Source organism: Cibotium barometz, chromosome 5 (genome assembly GCF_041138505.1).
Source record: "Cibotium barometz isolate CiBa-2024 chromosome 5, ASM4113850v1, whole genome shotgun sequence".
NCBI lineage: Eukaryota > Viridiplantae > Streptophyta > Polypodiopsida > Cyatheales > Cibotiaceae > Cibotium > Cibotium barometz.
In genome coordinates this window covers 39,320,139-39,343,538 of record NC_141050.1, presented here as the reverse complement: position 1 = coordinate 39,343,538, position 23,400 = coordinate 39,320,139, and the positions used below count along the sequence as shown (strand labels likewise).

The window sequence follows — 23,400 nt, the reverse complement described above, 5'->3', positions numbered from 1 at the left end:
GCAGCCATGGGAAAGTATTACAATGGATTTCATTATGGACTTGCCACGTACCCAACAGGGTAATGATGCAATTTGGACAATTGTGGACAGGTTTAGCAAGCAAGCTCATTTCTTGCCGGTCAAAAAGACCATCAAAGCTGAGCATATGGTTAAAATATATCTTGCACAAGTGTTCAAACATCATGGAACGCCGAAGTCCATTGTGGGGGATAGAGATCCCAGGACTACAAGTCTCTTTTGGCGGGCCTTATTTGATAATATGGGTACCAAATTGGACTTCTCATCAGCTTATCACCCTCAAACGGATGGGCAAAGTGAGGCTGCAAATTCAGCCGTGTTGGATCTCTTGAAATGTTATGTGGCGGATCAGAAGTCTTCTTGGGAGAAGTACTTACCGCTTGTGGAATTTGCATACAACAACACGGTGCATGCATCTACGGGAAAGGCCCCGTTTGAGATTGTTTATGGTAAGGTGGTTTTGCCACCCATCCTTCACACAAAGGATGAGATATTTGCAGCTGATGAGTATGTAAGAGACTTGGATTATGCTTTTGCTCAGGTGCGGACAGCCATTGCAAGGTCACTAGACAAGCATAAAAAGGCTGCCGACAAGCATAGAAGGCAATTGGATGTTAAAGAGAATGATTGGGTATTGCTGAAATTTGAGAAAGCAAGACTTGCAAAGAGGCCTGGCAAAGAGGGTGCATATCCTAAGCTTGCAACCAGGTACTATGGACCTTTTCGAGTGATCGAGAAGATCAATGAAGTGGCTTTCAGATTGGCATTACCTAGTCATTGGCACATACACAATGCTTTTCATGTGAGTCTCCTTCGCAAGTATGTAGGGCCGGAGCCCAGTGAAATGGTCATTGAGGATCCACCAGAAGTGGATGAGCTTGAGGAGATCTTGCAGCCAGAGCAGATTGTGTATCACAAGGAACGCAAGCTTGCTGCAGGCAAAGTTGTGAGGCGTTACCTTGTGAAGTTTAAGAACTATCTTCCCATTGATGCTAAATGGGTAGATGAAGAGTTCTTCAAAGATTGCCCGCATGTGCTTCAGACATATTTGGATGCATTTCAGTTGCGGACAACTGTTTAGAAGCGGGGGGGAATGTCACCATTTGGCCACCCAAATGGTTCACTCTTGCTTTCACACTATGTACATATTGGATTGGTGTCCATGGTTTATGGAATATGCCTATGCAGGTGATTGACACGTGTCATGCTGTATAGTTGGATATGATATTCCGCTGGGACTTGATGTTATCATGCCCGGAATATCTGGAGGACTTGGCTTTCCGCTGGGACTTGTGCCTTTGTGTACATGCCCGGAAACGCCTGGAGGACTTGGCTTTCCGCTGGGACTTGTGCCTTTGTGTACATGCCCGGAAACGCCTGGAGGATTGCCTTTCCACTGGGTCTGGTATCGCATATACTTGCCTGGAAACGCCTAGTCTTATATGGTTTCATGAACGGAAATTGCTCATGCCAATGCTGCATTGCATAGCATCTTTATGTGCTTGCTTGCAATTGAAATTGCGTGCTGTTTTCATGCTTGCTTGACCAATGTGTAGTTCCGGGTAAGGGGACGCCCGCCCGTGAACCGTGCGTGTGAAACTGTCTGCTGACATGGTTGTGTGGCATGTGAACAGGTGGTAAGTATTACCCAATCTAGACTCAAATAGCCCTTAGGACTTGGCCAATATTTATAAGTGAGTGCGTTCCCATTTCATTAAAGTTTGGGCGCCCAAAAGTCACTTATAAATTATGACCTCTTTCAAGTTCACACTCACTGAAGTCCCGAGGCGGACAAGACTCAATGTCCAGGACCTGATCCTCCCCTTTTACTCATAAATGGGCATCTCCCCATGTCCCTTCACCTGATTGGACCCCAATTCACTTACTTATTAAGAGAAATTCGTGTTTTCTCTTCATGAGGATTTTTGGAGGCTGAAAACTCTGTTTTTCCACCATTTCTCTCCATTTCCAAGCTCTCCATAGCCATACCCAACTTGCTAGGGTGTTTTCCAAGCTTCCAAGAGTGTTTCCAAGTGCTAATCACTCTCCTACTCACTCTCAATGACTGAAATTCAGCAAAACAGCTCTCATTTTTGCTGTAATTTCTCATCTTTTTGCTGAAAACCCTAATTGCAGCCTTCCTTTCTCAAGTTGAACCATAGGGGAAGCTTTCCCAAGGTTCCCTTCATCCTCTTGAAGACTTTTGTCGCGAAGGATTGCGGCAAATCGAAGATATCAACACTTCTAAAGCTTCCAACGCGAAGGCTTCCGCTTGCAACAACTTCTATGAAGACTGGTAAGGTAATTGGACAATGTATTGTCATTACTTACTCAGTAGAAGGGCAGGACTCCTTGTTTAGCCGCCCTATGTAGTATTTCTCTTGTCCTATGTGCTCTTGAAGATGTTGCTACCTTGCTTGGTAGAACATAGAGCCAACGGTAGAGAATATGGGCACTGAAGTCGGGCCAGGCATCAAGGCAGCTCCTTGGTGATCTACATCGACATACCATTGTTTTCTAAATGCTGAATTTCATATGCATTGGCATGGAGGATTTGGCAATGGATGCCCGTGAAACTATGTATTGAATTTCTCCAATAGTAATACAATTTACTCAAGGGAGGGGTCGGCCGTTCCGGCTCATTGTGTGCCTCTTGTCAATTCAGCAATTTACTTCTTGTATTTGAGCAAGTGTCCTTCAAATCTTAGTGTATTTAAGTGTATTGATTAGCATTGTGTTCAACCAAGTTACAGTATGGCCCTCATGATTCAAGACTGCTTCAAGGCAATCTCCTGAAGTATCATGTTCAACGACAAGAGGTTTTGATGATAAAACTAGAATAATCAACATTAGGCCTTTGCTAGCATAAAAGCTCAATGCTTCAAAGTATTCCTTTTTAGCTTTTGTCCACAAAGATTTCCCACAACTTTGTTTTTCAAAACTTACAATGGATAAGCATTCACTGCCAACCTCTTGACAATCTTCGGCATGATGTCAATCGGATGATTTTCTGGTCTCTTTGGCTTCTTGCTCTGGCAGGTTTGAAAGCACTTCCATTCTTTGGCATATTCCTCGAGCTGCTTGAGGGGCAATCTTCTTCGAAAGAGTAGAGGTTTGTCCTTACTCATATCCTTCTTTTCTCGAGACTCGGCTCTTGATGGGGATCGGTCTTTAAACTTCTTCTTTTCAAGTGGATCTCAATTGTCATTCTTTGTGTTGCCCTCCATCCAAGGCATGTACAAGACCTCGACTTGCAAAGCTTTGTCTTGGGCTTCCTCCAAAGTTTTCAGACTAACCATATACAGTGCTTGCATAAGCTTTGGTTGTAGTCCATTCACAAACTTTCGCATTTCCATTAGCGGTGGAGTAGGAGTATATAAAGTAAACTTCAAAGAAACTACTGAAAAGTTGTTAAGGTAAGATGCCACATTCTCACTAACTTTCTGCTTTACCTCATACCACTCTTTCTGCACATCTGCTTCAAAGTTTGCGGGGTAGTCTTGAAGTCTGTCTATGTCTTTGGCTCAGTCCCTTCTTGTACCACTTTTAGCCACCAATTCAAGGCGGCATCTTTCAAGTGCATGCGAACCATACAAAGCTTTGACTTTTCGGAGAAGTCCTCTCCTCAAAAAGCGGGATCGAATTGCTTAACAAAAGATAACGTTTGTAAACCGGCCTCAGTCTTCAAATGAAACCCAAGGGCGGTGCAAAAACAAACTTGCACATAAAACACTTAAAGACCATCGAGGACCTAGAAAAGAAAAACAAACAGGGGGAGCTAGAGTGCTCCTACAAACAGTACACGAACACCAATTGGCCCCAAAACGCAGTGGCATCCCTTGCGGTATTTCTTTAATTGATTATAAGAGCTTTGATTACAATAAGGCTAGAAACTCAACCGTCACAGTAGAACTCCTGAAGCATGCAAAGACCTTGCATCATGGCTTCTTGTCCACTCAGCATCCACAAATAAGTCCATCTATCGTTCACATCAAAAGACTCCCACACATTGAGTTCTGCATATACAGAAGCTTTCTCCCATGGTCAGGGCTGCCACAACTATCCATAGCCTCTCACCCTATGAACAACATCACACCCTGACACATCCAGTGCTCTTCCATCACAGCAAAGACTCCAAACTGCTTCCCAAAAGAGAACTCGCATCACAGCATACCATACAGTCGACACACTTGTACCAACCCTCTCTACCTTCCAAGGGTACTATCCATCCCAGTCATGGATTCCCGAGCCCCTGTCCAATCAACAGCAAGACTATACCAAACATGTGTCCTTTCCTGTTCCCACTACCTGCATGCGACCTATCTCCTGAAGAAACCAAAAACACGTTTCCTCAAGAAACCATGGACTTGTTTCCACCTGAAACCAAAAACCTGTATCCCATAAAATATAGGCATGTTTCCATGAGAAACCCAACATCCAAACACGGTGCCAAAACCAGGGCTGTTTGCCACAGTAAAACCCTGTGCTTTTTCCATGCCAAAACCAGGGCTGTTTACCACAGTAAAACCCACAGAGACAACATCCAAACACGGTGCCAAAACCAGGGCTGTTTACCACAGTAAAACCTTGTGCTTTTTCCATACCAAAGAGAGAGAGAAAGGAGCCTCTCGGCTGTCAGGTCGCCCATGACGTGACGTATGTGTGCGAATGTCCAGAGCAGAAAATCTCCAAGTTCTTCCATTTCCACGTGCCAGAGAGAGAGAGATGCCTCAGCCCTGCACCAACAGACACACACACACACACACACTCTCTAAAAACAGCCCCTAAAATCCATTCTCCACGCTGCCAATCCCCTCCTCTCACGAAGGGCTTCTCTGTATCCTCCAGGCTGCACCTGCCCGGCCAGCCCTCTCTACAGACCTGCCTGCTGCTGTCCAGCTAGACCCAGCACTCCCTCCTCAGCCCTCTGTTTTCTGCAGCCAGCCGCCTGCCTTCCCAAGAGAAAAGCTCCTGTGCACTGTAGCTGCAGCCAGCTCTAGTACAAGAGAGAGAGAGAGTCCACATGCTGTTCAGCCCTGTGCGCCTGCAGTCCAGCCTGTCCAGCAGTTGATTGCAAAGAGAGAGAGAGAGCCCGCGTGCTGCAGCCTGACTGCTGCAGTCCAGCACACGTGCCTGCCTTCCCTGCGTGGGGGAGAGAGAGAGAGCAGTCCCACCTTGCGCTTGCAGCCCCCTGTCGCCAAAAAGCACACACGCCTCAAGCTGCAGCTTGACTCCCTCCAAAAGAAGAATAGGCCCCAATAATAGCATAAGGGCCCCGATTATCCCCTAAGAGGGGGTTCTTTTATTTTTAAAGGCTTTTAAACCTTTGTCCCCTCCAAACCCCTTTGTCCCCATGGGTTATGAGAAAGGACTTTATTCACTTGGCCCCAAAATGGTGATATTCATACTGTCCACCATGTCCCCGTGCACACCTACATACTGTCACAGGGTCGTGTGACAAAGTTTTTTGTGTCCCCCACTTTCCATAGAAAGCATCAAACTTGACACTCTTTTCTCCTGGCTTGAAGTCCATCTTGCCGGTTCATGTAGGCTCCTTTGTCTTCTTTTCCCTTACATGTCCTGAAGAAGCCGCATCTAAAAGAGCATGCCTAGGAGTAGCTTCCCTGTCTCCTCCATGAGAAATAGACTAGTAGCTCTAGATCCTTCTGCAGTGGTGACTCCTTTGGCACGAAGATAAGCTTTAGCAACTTCAACTCCTTCGGCTTCGGTGGCTCGATCCTTGATGAAATCTTCAAAAAGCCCTTCTTTGGTCATGTTCCTTCTTGGCTCTCCAAGCAAGGAATTCTTCGTCTCTAAGAAGTCATCTGAACTACTGAAAATCATGGTACTCTTCTGATGACATGGCCGCGGTCTCATGAGTAATGGATCGACGGCCTTGGTTCCCATCCTGAAGTCCTAGATTGGCCTCATAGATGTTCCCTTCATTAGGCCCTTGGTTTCCCTCTACTCTTGACATGGTTCTGTTACCCCAAGGAAGATTCCTCGAGGGATCATTGTATTATTCATGGTCTTATAGGCCCCTCGGGTCTTTGGTAGATGTTAATTGATCTTTCTCTCTCTTTCCCCCATTAGATCTGTTGAAGACATTAATATTGCATTTTTTCATTCTCTCTCAACAAAGGATCATTTTCGATCTCATAACAATCCATGAGCGTGGATCCCTCTCATGTCCATCACCAAATGAGGTCTTGAGACAGCTCTCCAACCTTCATGCGCTAGCATATCATGCCTTCATTGGCCATATAAATGTCTTCTCAGCATACCTCGTGGTTTTTCATTTTTAAAATGCTTTGTTGAGGTTACTCTTCTTACATGCCATCCACAAGCATAAAGACAAACATTTGCAGCAGCATAATGGTTTAAGGAAACCATTGTAAGTGCTCCTTGTGTCCACGAGTGTACTAAGTTTGAGCAATAAAGCTAGGCATGGCTACCGTTTCTCTCTTTTTTTAATCCTGAACTTGCCTAGTAACCTCAACAAAGCATTTTGAAAATGAAAAACCATGCCATCCACAAGCATAAAGACAAACGTTTGCAGCAGCACAAAGGTCTAAGGAAACCATTGAAGTGCTCCTTGTGTCCATGAGTGTACTAAGTTCGAGCAATAAAGCTAGGCATGGCTACAGTTTCTCTCTTTTTTTTTCCCCTGAACTTGCCTTAGGCCCAAGATCTTCCCGTAATTACCATTTTTCACCACCCGTAGGCGCTTTTTTATCCACATGTAGGCAATGCCACCGAGGAAGCACTATGTGGGGTTTTGAACCCATGACCTCCTCGTGCTAGTGAAACACCTCTACCGCTTGAGCTATCACCTCATTGGCGGCAGCAGTTTCATTTTCATAGAATTAGAGATGGATATGAACATATATTTAGAATCAAGAAAAATAACAGGGTAATACCAGAATATTGATGTGCTTTATCTCCCCCAATTTCTTGCTTTGCTTGCAACCGTGACTGCCAGTAAACAGAACCCAAGGGCTGATATTGTAAAAGAAACATAGAATCTAATGTTGTACATAATTACATTGTAAAATTTGGAGGAAAGTCAAAAAATAAAAAATAAAAAAGAGGTAAAGTATATGAGACCTATATGCAGTAAAATGGGAAAAGAAGCTAATGACTGTTGGCAAGAAAAAACAAAAGCACACAGTGTGCATGCACTTGTGACCATTGTGTGCACGGAGCATCAGTGTGGGTGTGCACATGTGGGTTTGTATAAGCATGTGTGTGTGTGCATGGGCATGGGCATGGTGTGCTGACCTTTTTTTTTGGAAGGGGGGGGGGGGGGGGTGGTTTTGTGTCAACACACAACCAATCTATTGAAGAATGGGTTACCGAACCCCTGAACATATGTCATAGTGTGTGTGGATTCAAAACTTTGCTTATGCATCAGTTCCTTGTGTTAAGTTGGTAGCATCCCGGTAATGCCTATGCAAATATAACCAATCCAGTCTCTCACCTTCACTACTAGCAAAGGATATGTTGCAACAGTTGCTCCAAGCTTTGCAATCGCTCCTAACAAGAACACCTAAGTTCACAAATTTCCACAAGAAAGCTTTAAACAGATTTCACAATATAGCACTACACATTTCCATTTTAATGACCAAATTAGAATCAATCTATAAATCACAAGTAAACCACATTGAGCAAAAAAGAGTAGCATCAAGGTTAAATAAATAAAAAGTAATGCTGGGCAGCCCTCGCTCCATGCAAGAGAAGCGATGCAGTTTTCTTCACAATTGGAGCTCTTGTCCAGCAGCAAGGAGAGGTCAATGCTAATGTAAAAAATAAAAAGTAAAAGCCAATGAGGTGATAGTTCAAGTGGTGAAGGTGTTTGCCTAGGACCAAGAGGTCCTCGGGTCCAAAACCCCCCTTGGTGCTTCCTCGGCGTCATAGCCTACGAGCGGATAATTAAGCGCCTACGGGCGGTGAAAAATTGGTAATTAGCGGGAGGATCATGGGCCTAAGGCCAGTCGGGGGGGGGAAAAAAAAGTAATAGCGGATAGCTCTCCATCCAAAGGCAAGTTGAAGCTCAGGCAACCCGTTTTTCTTCACAAGGTCCCTTCTTGTCCAGCAGCAATGGCAAGCCCCAAGTGCCACACCTGGGCAAGAAATACGCACCTGGGCGCATGTGTGTACACGCGTACAATACCTCCCCTCTATGGATCCAAACTTTCAAAACTCATTCGAAACCCCTCCAGTTCACACCCGACGGCCTTGCTTGTGCCACGTGATGCCGTGGACATACTACACCAGGCCCTAGGCACCTTGTCATTCCATACATCCATACTTATCGTACCTACAAGTGCTTTCTTCCATGCTGCACTTGATGACTCGGCTATTGTTTGCTGCTGTTGATTTCACCTATGTACCGGTAGTTTGTCATGATGTCAATCTGATGATCTTCCAATCTCTCTAGTCTCTTACTTTGGCTTGTCGGGACAATTTACAGCCCAATGTCCCTTCTTTCCCTTACCTGTTCAGAAGAAGTGGCATCTGAGATAGCATACCTATGAGTAGCCTCCTTGTCTCCTCCACGAGAAATAGACAAGTCGCTCTAGATCCTTCTCAGATAAGCTTTAGCAGCTACAACTCCCTTAGCTTTGGGACTTCTTCGTCTCTAAGAAATCGCCTAAACTACTGAAAGTCATGATACTCTTCTGATGACCCTCGTTCCTATCCTGAAGTCCTGGATCGGCTTCTTAGTTATTTTCTTCATGAGGCCCTTGGTCTCCCTCTGCTCTCTACATGGCTCTTATCACCCCAAGAAAGTTTCTTCAAGAGAAATCCTGCTCTGATACCACTGTAAGCCTAGTGGAACGTGCAGTGACAAACTCAACCATGTGTCCAAGAGATAAAGATATAGAGAGAGAGGGGAGAGAGAAGGGAATAGAGATCTTGCACAATACACCACATTGAGCGGGGAACAGGCTCCAACCCCTTTCAGGAATTTATTCAAGAACAATCCACGGGCATGCTAGTAAGGATTAATACAATCAATGAATACAAAACAAACAGATATGTCAATGTAGGATATTCAAGTCGATGTCGATGTCGAGACACGAGATCTCTGATGCTGAGCACACCACGAGGATGACCCACAAGTATCTCTCACTGGGCTAGTACCAAATCTAATATCCAAATCCAAATTCAATGGATCCAAGTCCAAGTCCAAGTTCAGATCCAAGTCCAAGTCCAATGAATCCAAATCCAAGTCCAAGTCCAAGTCCAAGTCCAAGTTCAGATCCAAGTCCAAGTCCAAGTCCAGATCCAAATCCAATTCCAAGTCCAAGTTATATGTCTAAGTTCCATGTTCAAGTTTCATGTTTCATACCCAAACTTCATGCCTAAGCTATATATTCAAGTTCTATGTGTAAGTTCCATCCTTCATGCCCCAGTTCCATGTTCATGTCCAAGCTCCATGTCTAAGCTTCATGTCTACGTTCCATGCCCAAGTGGCTCCTTTGATGCAGCTTTGTCCAAAAACAATTTGGCCGATGTAGCTACAAGCGGGAAAAAACTCGGCTGCTGCCGTTGGCGTGGGAGCTGGTGGTGGCTGAGGCGTACGCACTGCTCATATTGGTGTCAAGCTGGGAGAGGGGGTGCTGATAAGCGGCGAAACCCAACAAACAAGGCCGCGATAGCAATAGGGGCAGAGCTAGCTCTGGGCGGCGGCGGAATCAGATGGCAACAGCGGCGACGAAGGGGGCGGCGGTCCGGGCGACCATCGGCTTTGAGCAGCGACGGCCGCCGGGATTGGGCAGCAATTAACTTTGAGCAACGGAGCTCGGCAAAATTGGGCGGAGGCGGCTCTGGGGTGAAGCAAGGTGGCACAGAGAGGTGGAGAGGAAGATAATGATAATGGCAACGAAACTCCTCGTTCTCCACAAGGAAAAATCCTCCAAGATGGCTCTCCCGCAAGTGATGATGTAGAGAGGAGGAGAAGATGATAACAAGGTTCTTGCTCTCCCCAAGGTGGTTCTCACGAGTTCTTCTCTCTCTCTCCAAGAGAGTACAAGCTTCTTATATACTTAATAGGGGTGCCTGCTTTTGCCAAGCTTTGCTTTTGTTATCGTCTTGCTTTTGGTTTTTATTAAATATTATTAATAATAGCCAAAGTTCTTGATTTGTGCTTTTACAACTTCAGGGCCTTGCTTTTTGGCCCTAGAGCTACTTTTTGAAAAAGCGGCCTTTAGCTTTTTGGTCTAGTTCAATCTCCTCTTTCCAATGGTGCCTTCAGCTTTTGGTCAACATAGTTTGACTTTTTTGCTTTTCTTTCTTTTTTACCAAGACTAGTGCTTTTTCCAATGCAAACTTTAGAAACCCTATTCCCATGTGTCCATCAACTTGTCCATGTGTCTGGGCATGAGTTCTATCATGTGAAAACAGCTAGGAGGACCAAATAGTTACAAAGACACTGTTGCAGATCTATTCACAAAGGCTTTGCCTAGAGAGAAGTTTGAAGCTTTCCGAAAAGCTTTAGGCTTTCTCTCATATAGAGAGCGATCTGCTACCTTGTCCAGGTTCACACTCACACTACAGGGGGGATTTGAAGGCAAATGCACACTTATGGTAGTGCTACGTGTGAGCTTATGTACAGGGTCTCATAGGGCATTTTGGCACACTACAGGGGGGATTTGAAGGCAAATGCACACTTATGGTAGTGCTACGTGTGAGCTTATGTACAGGGTCTCATAGGGCATTTTAACCTTCCATAGACGTTAATAGAACTCTCTCTCTCTCTCTCTCTCTCTCTCTCTCACACACACACACACACACGCATATTAAAGAGCTTTGAACTACTAACCTCTAAAGCAGTAACATTTGTGAAACCTTTCTGATTTGAAGCTCGCTTTGTCCGCAACTGTTTAAGCATGCCTTCGTATAGCATGAATTGTATTGAAGGGTTACTCACCTAATACCAAGTCAAGATATATACACATTACATCTCATCCTACCAATGAAGCTTTCAATGTATTTGTAATCTGACTCGGCTGCAAAGAACAATACGACAAGAGGGAGCATTTCACCATAATCAAGGTTGGCAGGACACCCTTCCAGAAACCCCTCAGTCCTGCCTCATTATAGAGATCTTGAATCTGCAGCCACCAAAAAATTTAGCCACCTCCAGACACCAACCTCAAGGGGAGAAAACATCCAAAAGAAAGAAGGGGAAAGCAGTTAGGGTTTTGAGAAGTGGGAAGGCTAAAAGAGAAGAAAGGAAAAAAGAAGATCAAAAAGACAAGGAGCCGTTGACAGCTTAGGTGTGCACAAATCCCACGCTCTAGGGTCAAGATTAATCCAAATTAAAGAATAATTATTTTCAATGCTCAAATAAACACGAAAACCGGGTTATTACCTATAAATCTTTTTATTGATATTATAAAAATCAACTCTCTTATTGATGGTTTAAGAGAAAAGAATAACTGCATTAATCATGCAGAGAAACAATAGGACTCAGCCCCAGAAGAACCTAAGGTATATAGATAGAGAAAAAAAAATTTTGCATTCGGAAAGGAACAAAAAAATAACAAGCAAAACGCATGTGTTCCCCCTGACAGGCCCATCCTTGGCGTTATATGCCTGGACCACAGAACTGTGCCTTAGGCTTGGAATATTGCATGCAAGACAATCTGGAGATCATTTAAAGCATCGTGGCCCTTGCCATCCGGCCATCGGCGTAGTGATGCCCACAGGAAGAAGAAAGCGCACTCTCTGCTTCCATCCCCAAAGAGAGGAAAACATGTTTACAACATCCATGTACACTTACATAACACTTCAGCAAACAAACTTCTGTGCAGCTATAGAATAGTCACCTACAGCGGTAATTGTTCCATAAGGACGAGTAGTAGAGAGTGTCTTTGAGGAGGAAACTTGTGAAGAACTCGCCACTTGGATTTTCACCGAACCCTTCTTTACATCTTTGGAGTTCACTGCATTCTTCTGTGCTTGTGAATGAGTCTGAAACGAGAATATGTTAAAAGACATAAATTTACGCCCAAACTAGCATGCTTCTTAAGTTAATCAAGTCATTTGTATTCTTGGGAGAATGTTTAAAAATAAGTTTATGCGCATATATCATCCCAGCATACCTGCATACGCGTCACCACCACCCAGATGGGATTCGTAAGCAAAACATTTAAACACCTGCATGTTAACATTCATATTATGTGACGAAGATATAAATTACAGCTCAAGCTACACCTATCTTTTTTTTCATTGTGGGTTATAAATGTGTGTGTGTGTTCTTTGTCTCACCCCTCAGAATGTGAACCGCCTCATTTATGAGCCACGACCTCTTCCACCTACACACATATACCCCAAAGCTTGCATCCCCGAAGATGCAAAGTTACCGGGACTTCTTTCTACCGAATGCGGAGGATAGTTTTGTTCAGAGACACAGACACTTACATAGACATATGTCTCATGCCATGTGAATTGCAATTAGGCAGATTCAAGTCTCATCCCACTGTCCCAGGGTGGAGACAGAGGGCAAGTCAGGGAGGACAGGTAGCATTGCAATTTGGAGGTAGATGGAGGAGCATCACATCTGCAGGTGCCTGTCGTAAAATGAGACTTGAAGGGATTTCACTAACTTTTTTGGGAGGGCTTTAGCCCACATAATCAACTTAGAGAGAGTAGAGCTCATACCCAAAGTACCTCACAACCCCCTTCTTGGAGGCTCAAGAGACGCTCCCTCATATCCTGTTCCCTAGGAGGACCAAATAACACACACAGGACGCACCAGCAGCAGCACATCCCCAGGGGGGTCAATAGATCAACTACAATGCACCCAGCACCCCCATACCTTAGGCTCAGGCGAACATCCTTGCGACAGCTCCAAATCCTTCGGAGGCTCATGGATGCTGCACCCCGCTACTTTCGAGTGACATCAACCCCAATTGGATACCCCAAATGTCGGGTGATGGTCCCACATGACACAATCTCCCCCTGCCAACCAAGATCATAGATACCCCTCTCTGTGCACGAAATGAGGGCTGATTTGTGCGCATTAATATACAAACCCGAAGATGTAGCAAACAAAGACCAAGCATCCATCGCCTTATGCAGGTTATGCTCATCCCAAATGCAAGAGCATAGTTAACATTGGATGTGTAGCAAGAGCAAACAACAGAGGGCTCAATGGACATCCTTGTCTAACTGATCAGGTGAGAGCTATCGGATTCGTGGCCCCGCCATTGATCATAACTCGGGATTGAGACCCAAGACCAATCGTGAAAATCAATCTGGATATGCATGGACCAAAGCCCATAACGCTCGTCAGCTCTACAAGGAAGGACCAACTCTCTCTCTCTCTCTCTCTCTCTCTCTCTCTCTCTCTCGGGTTCGTTGTTCGCTAGTTTGTTGTTCGCAGGCTGGTTCGCTAGTTCGTTGTTCGGGCTGCTTGCTTCTCGCCCACCCTCCTCCCACCCCCCTCGCCCTCGCCCTCGCCCACCCTTCTCGCCCTTCCCTCCCCTTCGCCTACCCTCCTCGTGTTGGCATTATCATCTCCAGATTGAGCATATATGTGCATATTTCATGCTGTATCTAGCCAGATTTATGAGGCCATGCATTCATCTTATTTTAGATATTTTTCTACTATTTTTGTCTATTTTTTAGATATTATTTTAGTATTTTTGCATAATCGGCCAACCCACTGTTTTTATACTGGCCGACCAGCTCTTGTCCAACATATAAATAGGTGGCTTGGGTTAGCATCATTAGCTAATAGGATATTTTTATCTCTCCTCTCTCCTGGATCAAACCAAATCAAAAAGGGAGCCAAACTGGTCCAAATCTTGTCCAAATTCAGCCAAACTGAAGCTGAAAAATTCTAGAACTTAGTTGGACTCAATTAGTGGCCTCCCTCACCTATAAATAGACCCTCATTCTTTTGTATTCTCATCTGTGAACTAAACTATGCTGATATTACTCTAAGTTAAGCTTATTTTCTATTATCCTCTAAAAATCCTCTACAAATTGAAGAGATTGGAGCTTCTCTCTCTCTCTTCATTATTCAGCCATTGAAGTTGGTTGTATGCACCTACAGGCAGCCCTCGTGCTCTACTTCAGCAGATAACAAGTTTTCTACTTCAGTTCTTTTGCACATGTGTTTCTTTGCAAGATCTATTTGCTGTTTTTTTATTTACAGCCATTCTTCCATGGTATCTCAGCCCAGTGTTGCAAAGGGACCTGCGTTTTCTACATCTACTGCTGTAGGCAAAGATCCACCGCATCTACATCTAAAGAGGAGCTGCCTTTTCTGCTGTGGACCTGCATTTTCCATTGAGGAGCTACGTTTTCAGCCTGAGATCTGCGTTTTCAGATCTCAGCCCCGTATTTCGGTGCTACAACAGGGTTTTAACCCAAGGGAGTCATTTCTTACGTCTTCTTTTGGTTTCCCACCCTCCCATCCCTTCTTCTCCTTTCTTTTCTCTTGGTTGCACTCAGTTTTAGAGGAGTTTGCTGATTTTCTGATCAGCTTTGTTGAAGAGGAGGATTTTGCTGCGTTATCAGAGATATGGCTTCTGGTCATAGTCATTCTTCTCACTCGGGGATTCTCTTTTCTTCTCCCCGCTCCCAAGCCCCAAATTCACAAGCGGCTTCTTCCCAGCTTCCTGTTTCTCTACCTTATTCCCAGATTCCTGCTTCTTTTCCTTCCTTATTCCCCACCACCACCACTTCTCTTGTTTCTCCCCTCCCACAAATCCTCATCCCAACCCCTTCCCACGTGCCATCCAATTCACCCCTCAAGTGAGTGATTCCATGAAGCTAACTGCTACCAACTACCATACTTCGTCGTTTTATACGCAATTGCTTCTTGAAGAAGCAGGTGTGTGGCCCTCTGTCACCACTCCTCACTTGGTGGATCCCGCGTTTCGTGGAGTTCTGGATGCACAGGCCCGTCTCATCATCATCCATTGTATGACACCATCTATCCAGGCACAATTCATATCTTCCCAAAGTGATGCCAGTCAGATGTGGAATGAGATTCAGAGGAGGTTCGGGAGAGTATCTTCCGTGAAGATTGCTAAGTTGGAGGCGGATCTTGAGAAGATTACCATCAGTGACTCAGATAATACCATTGATAAGATTGGGGAATTCACAAGGATCAAGAGGCAGCTTGAGGAGTATGGGAGCTCGATCAACAACCCAATCCATAAATTGCTTGGTAAGCTACCATCATCCTTTGACTCTTTCAAAGATCACATCTACTTCCGTGAGCCTCTATCCTCTTTTGAGGAAGTTGTGACTTACTTACATGACAAATGTTTATTGAGAGGCAAAGGGAAGACAGATTCTGCCTTCGTTGCCCAAAGTAAGGGCAAGTCCAAAGGAGGCAAAGGAGGCGGTAACAACAAAAGCGAGTAGGGCAAAAGGAAGGATTCTAAGGAATCCAAAGGTTCCAAAGAGGAGGAGTGTGCCTATTGTGGCAGGCCTAGCCATATGGAGGCTCGGTGTTTTGCAAAGCGTAATGATTCCAAAGCCGCCAAAGCCAAGTACAAAGCCAAGGACACCTCCAAAGATGCTGACAAAGATTCCAAGGACAAAGGCAAGGACAAGGTCCTAGAGGAGGACAATGCCAAAGTGGCATACATGGTAGTTACAAATTCTCTCGTTTCTTCACAGGATTCCTTCCTTGTGGTCACAGAGATTACTTTTGATGCAGAGGTGAGTGCCACACATGAAGAAATTGAGTGGATTGGTGATAGCGGCGCTTCAGCACATATGACCAAACATTCCCACATTATGGAGGATTACAAGCCACTTTCTTGGAGATGACTCCTCCTTACATGTCCATGGAGTTGGTAACATTTCTTTTGGTTCCTCTGCTACTTTACATGATGTTTTACATGTGCCATGTATTTCAAAGAATTTGTTTTCAGTGAACATGGCTGCTCGGAAGGGACTTGGCATTTATTTCGATGATGAGGTTATTGAGGTGATTGATCGGAGGACTCTTACGGTTGTGGCTAATGGTGTTCATGATGAAGGCCTCTACAAGATCACCAACTTCTCTTCTCAGACTTTTTCCTCGGAATCTCATCTTCATCAGCTTTTCTCTCCCTCCCATGCCTTAGTTTCTATTGCAGATACTTCTTTGTGGCATTCACGTTTTGGTCATGTGCCTATTGCCGCTCTGCAAAAGCTTCATTCCAAGCAACTTGTTAGTGGACTTCCAGAGTTGAGAGCTCTCCCACACATTTGTTCCTCTTGCATGATGGGGAAACATCACACGGAGTCCTTTCCAGAAGAGGCTACACAACTCGGAGACTTGAGTTGATCCATGCAGACTTGGCTGGCCCTATGGAGGTTGAGTCCCTTGGCGGGGCCCGTTATTATATGCTCTTGGTGGATGACTTCACACGGAAGGTATGGGTGTGTTTCTTGGCACACAAATCTAATGCATTTGCCAATTTCAGGTCCTGGCTTCCAATGGTTGAGAACCAATCTCAAAGCAAAGTTTCATTCTTACGAACTGACAATGGTGGTGAGTTTGTACCTTTTGATGAGTTTCCTACTTCTAAAGGCATCACGACTGTTCCTTATACTCCTCAGCAAAATGTAGTGGAGCGGAAGAACCGAACAGTGAAGGAGATGGCTCGATCCCTCTTGCATCATGCGAGTCTTCCTCCCTCTTTCTGGGGTGAAGCTGTGGCTACCTCAGTTTATCTCATCAATCGCTCTCTCACAAAGGCGGTCGATGGGAAGACACCAAAGGAGGTGTTTTCTGGACATAAGCCCTCCGTCTCACACTTACGAGTTTTCGGTTGTGTTGCGTTTGTACATGTGCCAGGTCAAAAGAGGACTACACTTTCCCCGAAGTTGAAGAGGATGATCTTTACGGGATATAGTTCGAAGTCGAAAGGATACCGGTTTTGGGATCCTGCGTTGGAGGACGTCATCATATCTCGTGATGCTCGCTTTGATGAGACCCTCTTTGGATTTGATTCCTCTTCACCCATGCAGTTTTCTGAGGATATTGATCCATTTCCGCCCGATATCGGTGAATTTTCTTTGCTCCCATCAGGCACTTCATCACCTCCCTGTGCCTCCGGTGACTTCGGCAGCGATTCAGCCCGCTGTTGCTACTGTTTCAGCCCCTGTTTCTGCTGTTTCCAGCCCCATACAGAGTGCTGGACCGTCTTCCGGAACTTCTCAAACAGTCCAGACAGCCTCTACAACATCTCCCACACGCTCCGACGTCCCTTCTTCATCCCCGGCTGCCCCGGGTGCGTCCATTACAGCTGCGGATACTTCCTCTTCCACATTTGTGAGGAGGGCTGGTCCACCCCGTTGGGTCCAGCAATTACTTCGAGATTCAGGCCTTTCTGAGAGTCAGTTGCGTGACCAGGTCTCTACTTCTTCATCCAGTCTGAGGAGATCTTCTCGGGTTCCCACTCCCACGTGAATTATGCTCTTATGAGTACTTTGCAGATGATTGATGAGCCCGAATCTCCAGAGGAGGCCCTTGCCCAACCACAGTGGCGACAAGCTATGGAAGCCAAGACGTCCTCTATTAAGAGGAAATACATGGGATTTAGTACCATGGCCTTTACATCGACGAGTCATCGGTGTCAAATGGATCTTCAAAGTCAAGTTTCATGCAGATGGTACTTTGGATAAGTACAAGGCCCGTCTTGTTGCTCATGGATATGCTCAAAAGGCCGGCGAGGACTTTGATGAGACATTTGCTCCTACAGCCAGGTTTACTTCCATTCGTATTGTTTTGGCTCTGGCTGCTCATTTCAAATGGCTTGTATTCCAGATGGATGTTAAATCTGATTTTCTGAACGGTGACTTAGAGGAGGAAGTTTATGTGGAGCAACCTCCTGGTTTTGTGATTCAAGGACATGAGGACCATGTTTACTTGTTGAAGAAGGCTCTTTATGGTCTCAAACAAGCACCTCGTGCTTGGTATCAAAAGATTGATGCTTTCTTGTTATCTCTTGGTTTTGAGAGGTCATATGCAGATCCAAACCTCTATGTGCTTCTTTCTAATGGGGATATATGCATCATTGTGCTTTTTTTTTTTTTCCCGAGAAAAGATCCTTTCATTAGTTATATAAAAACGCCCGAAGGGCTACAAAAGATCTCTCCTGCTCCTAAGAGAGAGAGAGCAGCGAATACATCATGGCAGCCCGGGAGACTCTCCCTAGGTGCTGCAAAATACAAGCATCAGTACAAATAACTGAGCGGCTAAATCATACAATAGGGGAGGGGAAGAGCCAAACAGGTGGCCTGTAGTGCCAACGGGGGGACCCCGTGTGTAAGGTGTAGAAACGGCCACAGCACCAAGTGGTGTGAAAGGCCTGGCGCCGTAAGATCGCCTCATCCGAGTCTCCCCGGATGCGGTCGTACTGTCCTCGCAGGGTGTGGATCAACTCCTGTCAAATCCCCCGTACAGTCTCTGCCGGTGGCTCCAATCTCCCCTCAAAGGCCACAAAGCACCGGGCCCTCCAGGTGAACCAGATGGTGAGGCTGCTGAGGAGCTCCCATCGTAAATCCCTCTCCTGTGTCCAGCTGGCGGACGAGAAATCCGGTGCCGAAACCAGGCGAGGCTGGCCCCTAATAAATCTGATGGCCTGACTGCCCTGCTCCATCTCATAGCCCATAGCAGGCCCTGACAAAGTCGACCAAGCAACGGCACCCCACGTAAACATACCCTCTGGAGAGAGGGGGGCCAGAATACGCAGCATCCGCAGCCAAATCTGCTGTGCCTGAGGGCAGTCCCAAAGGCAGTGTCTCTGTGTCTCCATAGGGTGGCCGCATCGGACGCAGGCCGCCGGAAGACCGCTGTAAACAAGCCAAGTGCCAACTGCTGAGCCCCTGTGGGCGACCAGCCACTGAAAAGCCGAGATCCTGCGGGCCTGCCGACTAGCCCAGAGCCGAGCCCAGAAATCCTCCAGGAACTCCTATGAGAGTCCCTGTAGTCGCCAATGCCCCGCTGCCGCTGGAGAAACCGTTCTCCTCGCCGTCAAAATATGCCGCCCCAACCGAACAGTATACTGGAAAAAGGTGATCTCTGTGGCCTCAAGGGAGACATAAGGATCATGCCACTCGTACTCCCCGGGGTCCCACTGTAGCCGGGCCAAGGGGCGCGCTGCATATGCCCATATGCGCCAATCCGGGAGCACATCAGCAGGGTCGGGGTCAATATGCCACTTCCGAGAAGCGGCGGCCACTACCCGAATCCTCTGAAAGGTGCACTCTGCAACCAAAGGCGACTCCACCTCCACTCTCTGGAGTCTGCCCTCATCCTGAATCTCATAGTAGAGGCATCTGCCATGCTCAGTGCTAGCTCTGACAGCAATCAGGATCTCCAACTGTGTAAAGGCTCCCATCCACCGTGGGGCCACTGGCTCGAGAGGCGTGAACCACTCCTCTGTGAGTGCCTCCTGTATATCATCTCTCATAATCAACCCTCCTCTGAAGTGACTCAACCTCTCCACCTGGATCTCCTCTGGTAGACTGCAGAAAGCCTGCCAGTCTCCAAAACTACGAGCTGGGCCTGCCGCTAAAGGTCCCCAGGCTAGACGAGGCCGAGAACCCAGCATATGACCCTGCTCCGTGCGAACCGCTGGGCTCCAGATGAGCGGCTGTCTGGCCCGCTCCTCAACACAAGAAGGCGGCCGCTGAGAGCGCCCCGGTCTCAGCAGCTCCCAAGCTCTCAGGATACTCAAAGCAAATCTGTCCTCCCATCCTCTACTGAGGCCTGTCCTCCTCATCTCTATGAAGATCCATCGAATCTCTGGTGCCCAAGTACCCCCTGCTGGGGGCGCCCGAGCCTGCAGTCGCTGCAAGAGGAGCTCTTTCCAGGGCTCAGTGCCTGGAAGCAACCCCCGAACAATAAGCTTCCCCAGTAAGGCTCTACTCTGATCGACTGGATCTATAATGCCCAAACCGCCCTGAGCCAGCGGAAGTGTAATAACTGCCCATGCAACCTTTGCCCGAGCTGGCTGACCGTCCCTCCCGGACCACAGAAAGTTCCTGATCAGCCTCTGTACCTGGCTGATGCAAGAGCTCGAGAAAATCCAGCAAGACGTAATGTACCACATGGTCGCTAATAGCACCTGATTTGCCACCACCACCCTCCCAGCCAAGGATAGTCGAGCTGTACTCCAATACAATAGCTTCTTCCGAATGCTCAGAAGAAGCGGGGCAATCTGCTGCTCAGGTGACAAATCTAGGCCAATCTGGCATCCCAAATATCGCACTGCTGTGCCTGGAGGAATCCATCTAAAACCGGGGTCCGGGCTCCATGCCGGAGTGGGAGCACTACTGATCCAAAAGGCCACTGTCTTGCGCCAATTGATCAGTGCTCCCGAAGCTGCACTAAAAACCTGGAGCGACTGCTCAGCCCGAATAAGATTGGCCTCATGGCCATGCAAAAATAAGCCCGTGTCGTCTGCAAACTCAGCATCAAGCAGGTCCTCCCCCCGGACTGGGAGCTGCAGTCCTCTCAAACCTACCTCTTCTGCCGTCAAATACATACTCATAGCCTCCGCAAAGAAGAGAAAAAGGAAAGGGGCGAGAGGACACCCCTGACGGACTGATCTGGTCAGCTCAAAACTCGGCCCCCGTCCTCCTGCAATCAGCACCTGGCTGCGAGCTGTGGAATACAGAGCTGCCACCCCTCTGATCCATCCTGGCTCAAAGCCCAGGCGAAGCATAGTGCCCTCTAAGAAACCCCAATCAACTCTATCGTATGCCTTCTCAAAATCAAGAAGCATCACGACCAAGTCCTCGCCAAGAAATCTAGCTCGGGCAGTCGCCTCCCAGAAAGTAAAGATGTTGTCAAGGACACTGCGCTCCTTGACAAATCCTGTCTGAGTAGCATGAATCAACTCCCCCAGGAAGGGCTGGATCCTCAAACTCAAGGCCTTTGCTAAGACCTGTCCTCCCCTGGGCAACTATGTCGCGGCAGGACCCTCAAGGCCTCGGCAAGCTCAATCTCTGACAGAGGCGCACCTAGAACTGTACGCATATGGTCTGTGACTCTCCTCTGCACATGGGCCCACACAGTGTGTCTGCAAACATCTCGATCCTCAGTGGCTGGCTCCGCTGAAAGCAGGTCACTATAAAATGCAGTAGCAATGGCTCTGATCTCCCCGAGCTCAGTAGCTACCGATCCATCCGGTCTACCAAGCTGGCGGACTCCTGCTCGCGCATGACGGGGTCCAGTGATCTCAAAAAACTCTCCAGTCACTCTATCACCAAGCTGCGTCCACTGAGAGGCCTGACGACGATAGTAAAACTCATGTCTCTGCTCCTCTACCTCTCTAACCTCCTGGCGTGCCTGGCTCAGCTGGGACGCCACCCACTCACATGCAGGCTGCTGCTCCTGAAGGCGCTGTAGCGAAGCAAGGCTGCGTCTCAGCCGTTGCTCCCGCTCGCGAATCTCTCCCAGGCGTGTCAAAGCTGCAGCGTGTAGAAAAGAGCTAAGATCAATGAGTCCCTGGGCACACTGGCCCGCTGCATCCTGGTCAGAGCACTGCCTATCATGCCGGATCCTCTCAATGTCCTCAGCGAGACTGGGATCTGTAAGTACCCTCTCTGGGATCCTCAACTGCAAGCTGGGCTCCCGTGTCCCCTCCTCCAATGTCAATATAACTGGCGCATGATCTAAAAATGAGGTGCCAGCGAGAATGCCGACGGAGCCCCCTCGCTCCCCTAACCAGTCGCCCACATAAAAGCGATCAATCCGTGATAGATTAGTCCCTCCCTGCCGTCGATCCGACCGAGAGAAACTAAGACTGTCCTGAGACCGGGAAAAAGCCCCATGCTGCCATGCATCAGCGATCCTCAGTGACATGCAAAACCGGTCCCAAGCTGCAAGCTCCGTGCCGTGCACTGTAACATGACTGCCTCCCACCCTATCTGCCGAGTCCTCAAGCATGTTGAAGTCTCCCCCAACACACCAATGTGCGGCCTCTGGCAATGCATCTGTAACCTGAGTCCAGAACTCTGCTCTGGCACTAGCATGATTAGGCGCATAGATGTTGAGCACACCCAATAGCTCATCATGCATCCTCAGAATGACATACTGTGCTCTACCAGGCACAATGATCCCTCGATCCACAATGGCCTGCCGCCATACATCTGCAATAACCAATGCATCATTGTGCTTTATGTTAATGACCTCATTCTTGCAGGCTCACAGATTGAGTTGGTCGCTCAGGTTCAGTCTCAACTTTCCCTCACGTTTGAGATGACGGACCTTGGCTTACTTCATTATTTTCTTGGTCTGGAGGTTTGGCAGAGAAATCATTGCATCTTCATTTCCCAGGAGAAGTATGTGAAGAAGTTGCTTGCAACTTATGGTTTGATAGATTACTCTCCTCTCTCTTGTCCTATGGATCCCAATGCCAAATTGTCTAAGGAGGATGATACACCTTTGGTGGATTCCACAGAGTACCGACATTTAGTTGGCTCCTTACTTTATCTTGTCAGCACCCGACCAGATCTCTCTTATGCTATGAGCGTACTCAGCCAGTTCTCTTCAGCAGCTCAGAGATCCCATTGGCAGGCAGCTTTGAGAGTGCTTCGGTATCTTCGTGGCACATCAGATTATGGCATCACTTATTCTGGTGGTTCTTCTTTGGTGGGCTTTACGGATGCTGATTGGGCTAGTTGCATTGATACTCGGAGATCTACTACAGGATATTGTTTCATGCTTGGTACAGGATTGGTCTCTTGGAAATCTCAGAAGCAGAGGACTGTTGCTACTTCTTCTACCAAGGCTGAGTACAAATCCTATCTTCTCTCCGCAGCCGAGGCATTATGGATACATCAAATTTTGGAGCATTTATGTTCTGCGGATGATTCCCCTGTTGTCATCTTCTCGGATTCTCAGAGTGCCATTGCTTTAGCTCAGAATCCTGTGATACATGGCCGCTCCAAACACATTGAGGTTCACTATCATTTTGTTCGGGATTGGATTGAGCTTGGTCTTCTTCGACTTGAGTTGTTCCACTCAAGGACAATCTTGCTGACCTCTTCACCAAACCGCTCCCTCGAGCTTCTTTGGAGGTCTTTCTTCAGCGTGCTAGAGTTGGTCCTCCCATCTGGCGCTGAAGAGGAGGTGTTGGCATTATCATCTCCAGATTGGGCATATATGTGCATATTTCATGCTGTATCTGGCCAGATTTATGAGGCCATGCATTCATCTTATTTTAGATATTTTTCTGCTATTTTTGTCTATTTTTTAGACATTATTTTAGTATTTTTTGCATGCCCACTGTTTTTATACTGGCCGACCAGCTCTTGTCCAACCTATAAATAGGTGGCTTGGGTTAGCATCATTAGCACTTCATTATTCAGCCATTGCTTTTGGTTGTGTGCACCTACGGGCAGCCC

General features: G+C 46.9%; 1 protein-coding gene across 2 annotated transcripts in view; it reads right to left on the bottom strand.

The window, feature by feature from the left end:
* Positions 1 to 23,400, bottom strand: part of PXN (Mitochondrial substrate carrier family protein) — a 76,001-nt gene that overhangs the window by 23,217 nt on the left and 29,384 nt on the right. For both annotated transcript variants that reach the window (XM_086798380.1, XM_086798381.1), the window contains exons 5-10: positions 12,132 to 12,186; positions 11,860 to 12,000; positions 11,070 to 11,138; positions 10,847 to 10,954; positions 7,499 to 7,567; positions 6,939 to 6,993 (exon numbers count right to left, since the gene is read on the bottom strand). In XM_086798380.1, coding sequence (XP_086654506.1) covers positions 6,939 to 6,993; positions 7,499 to 7,567; positions 10,847 to 10,954; positions 11,070 to 11,138; positions 11,860 to 12,000; positions 12,132 to 12,186 — 497 coding nt within the window. The remainder of the gene's footprint in view (positions 1 to 6,938; positions 6,994 to 7,498; positions 7,568 to 10,846; positions 10,955 to 11,069; positions 11,139 to 11,859; positions 12,001 to 12,131; positions 12,187 to 23,400) is intronic.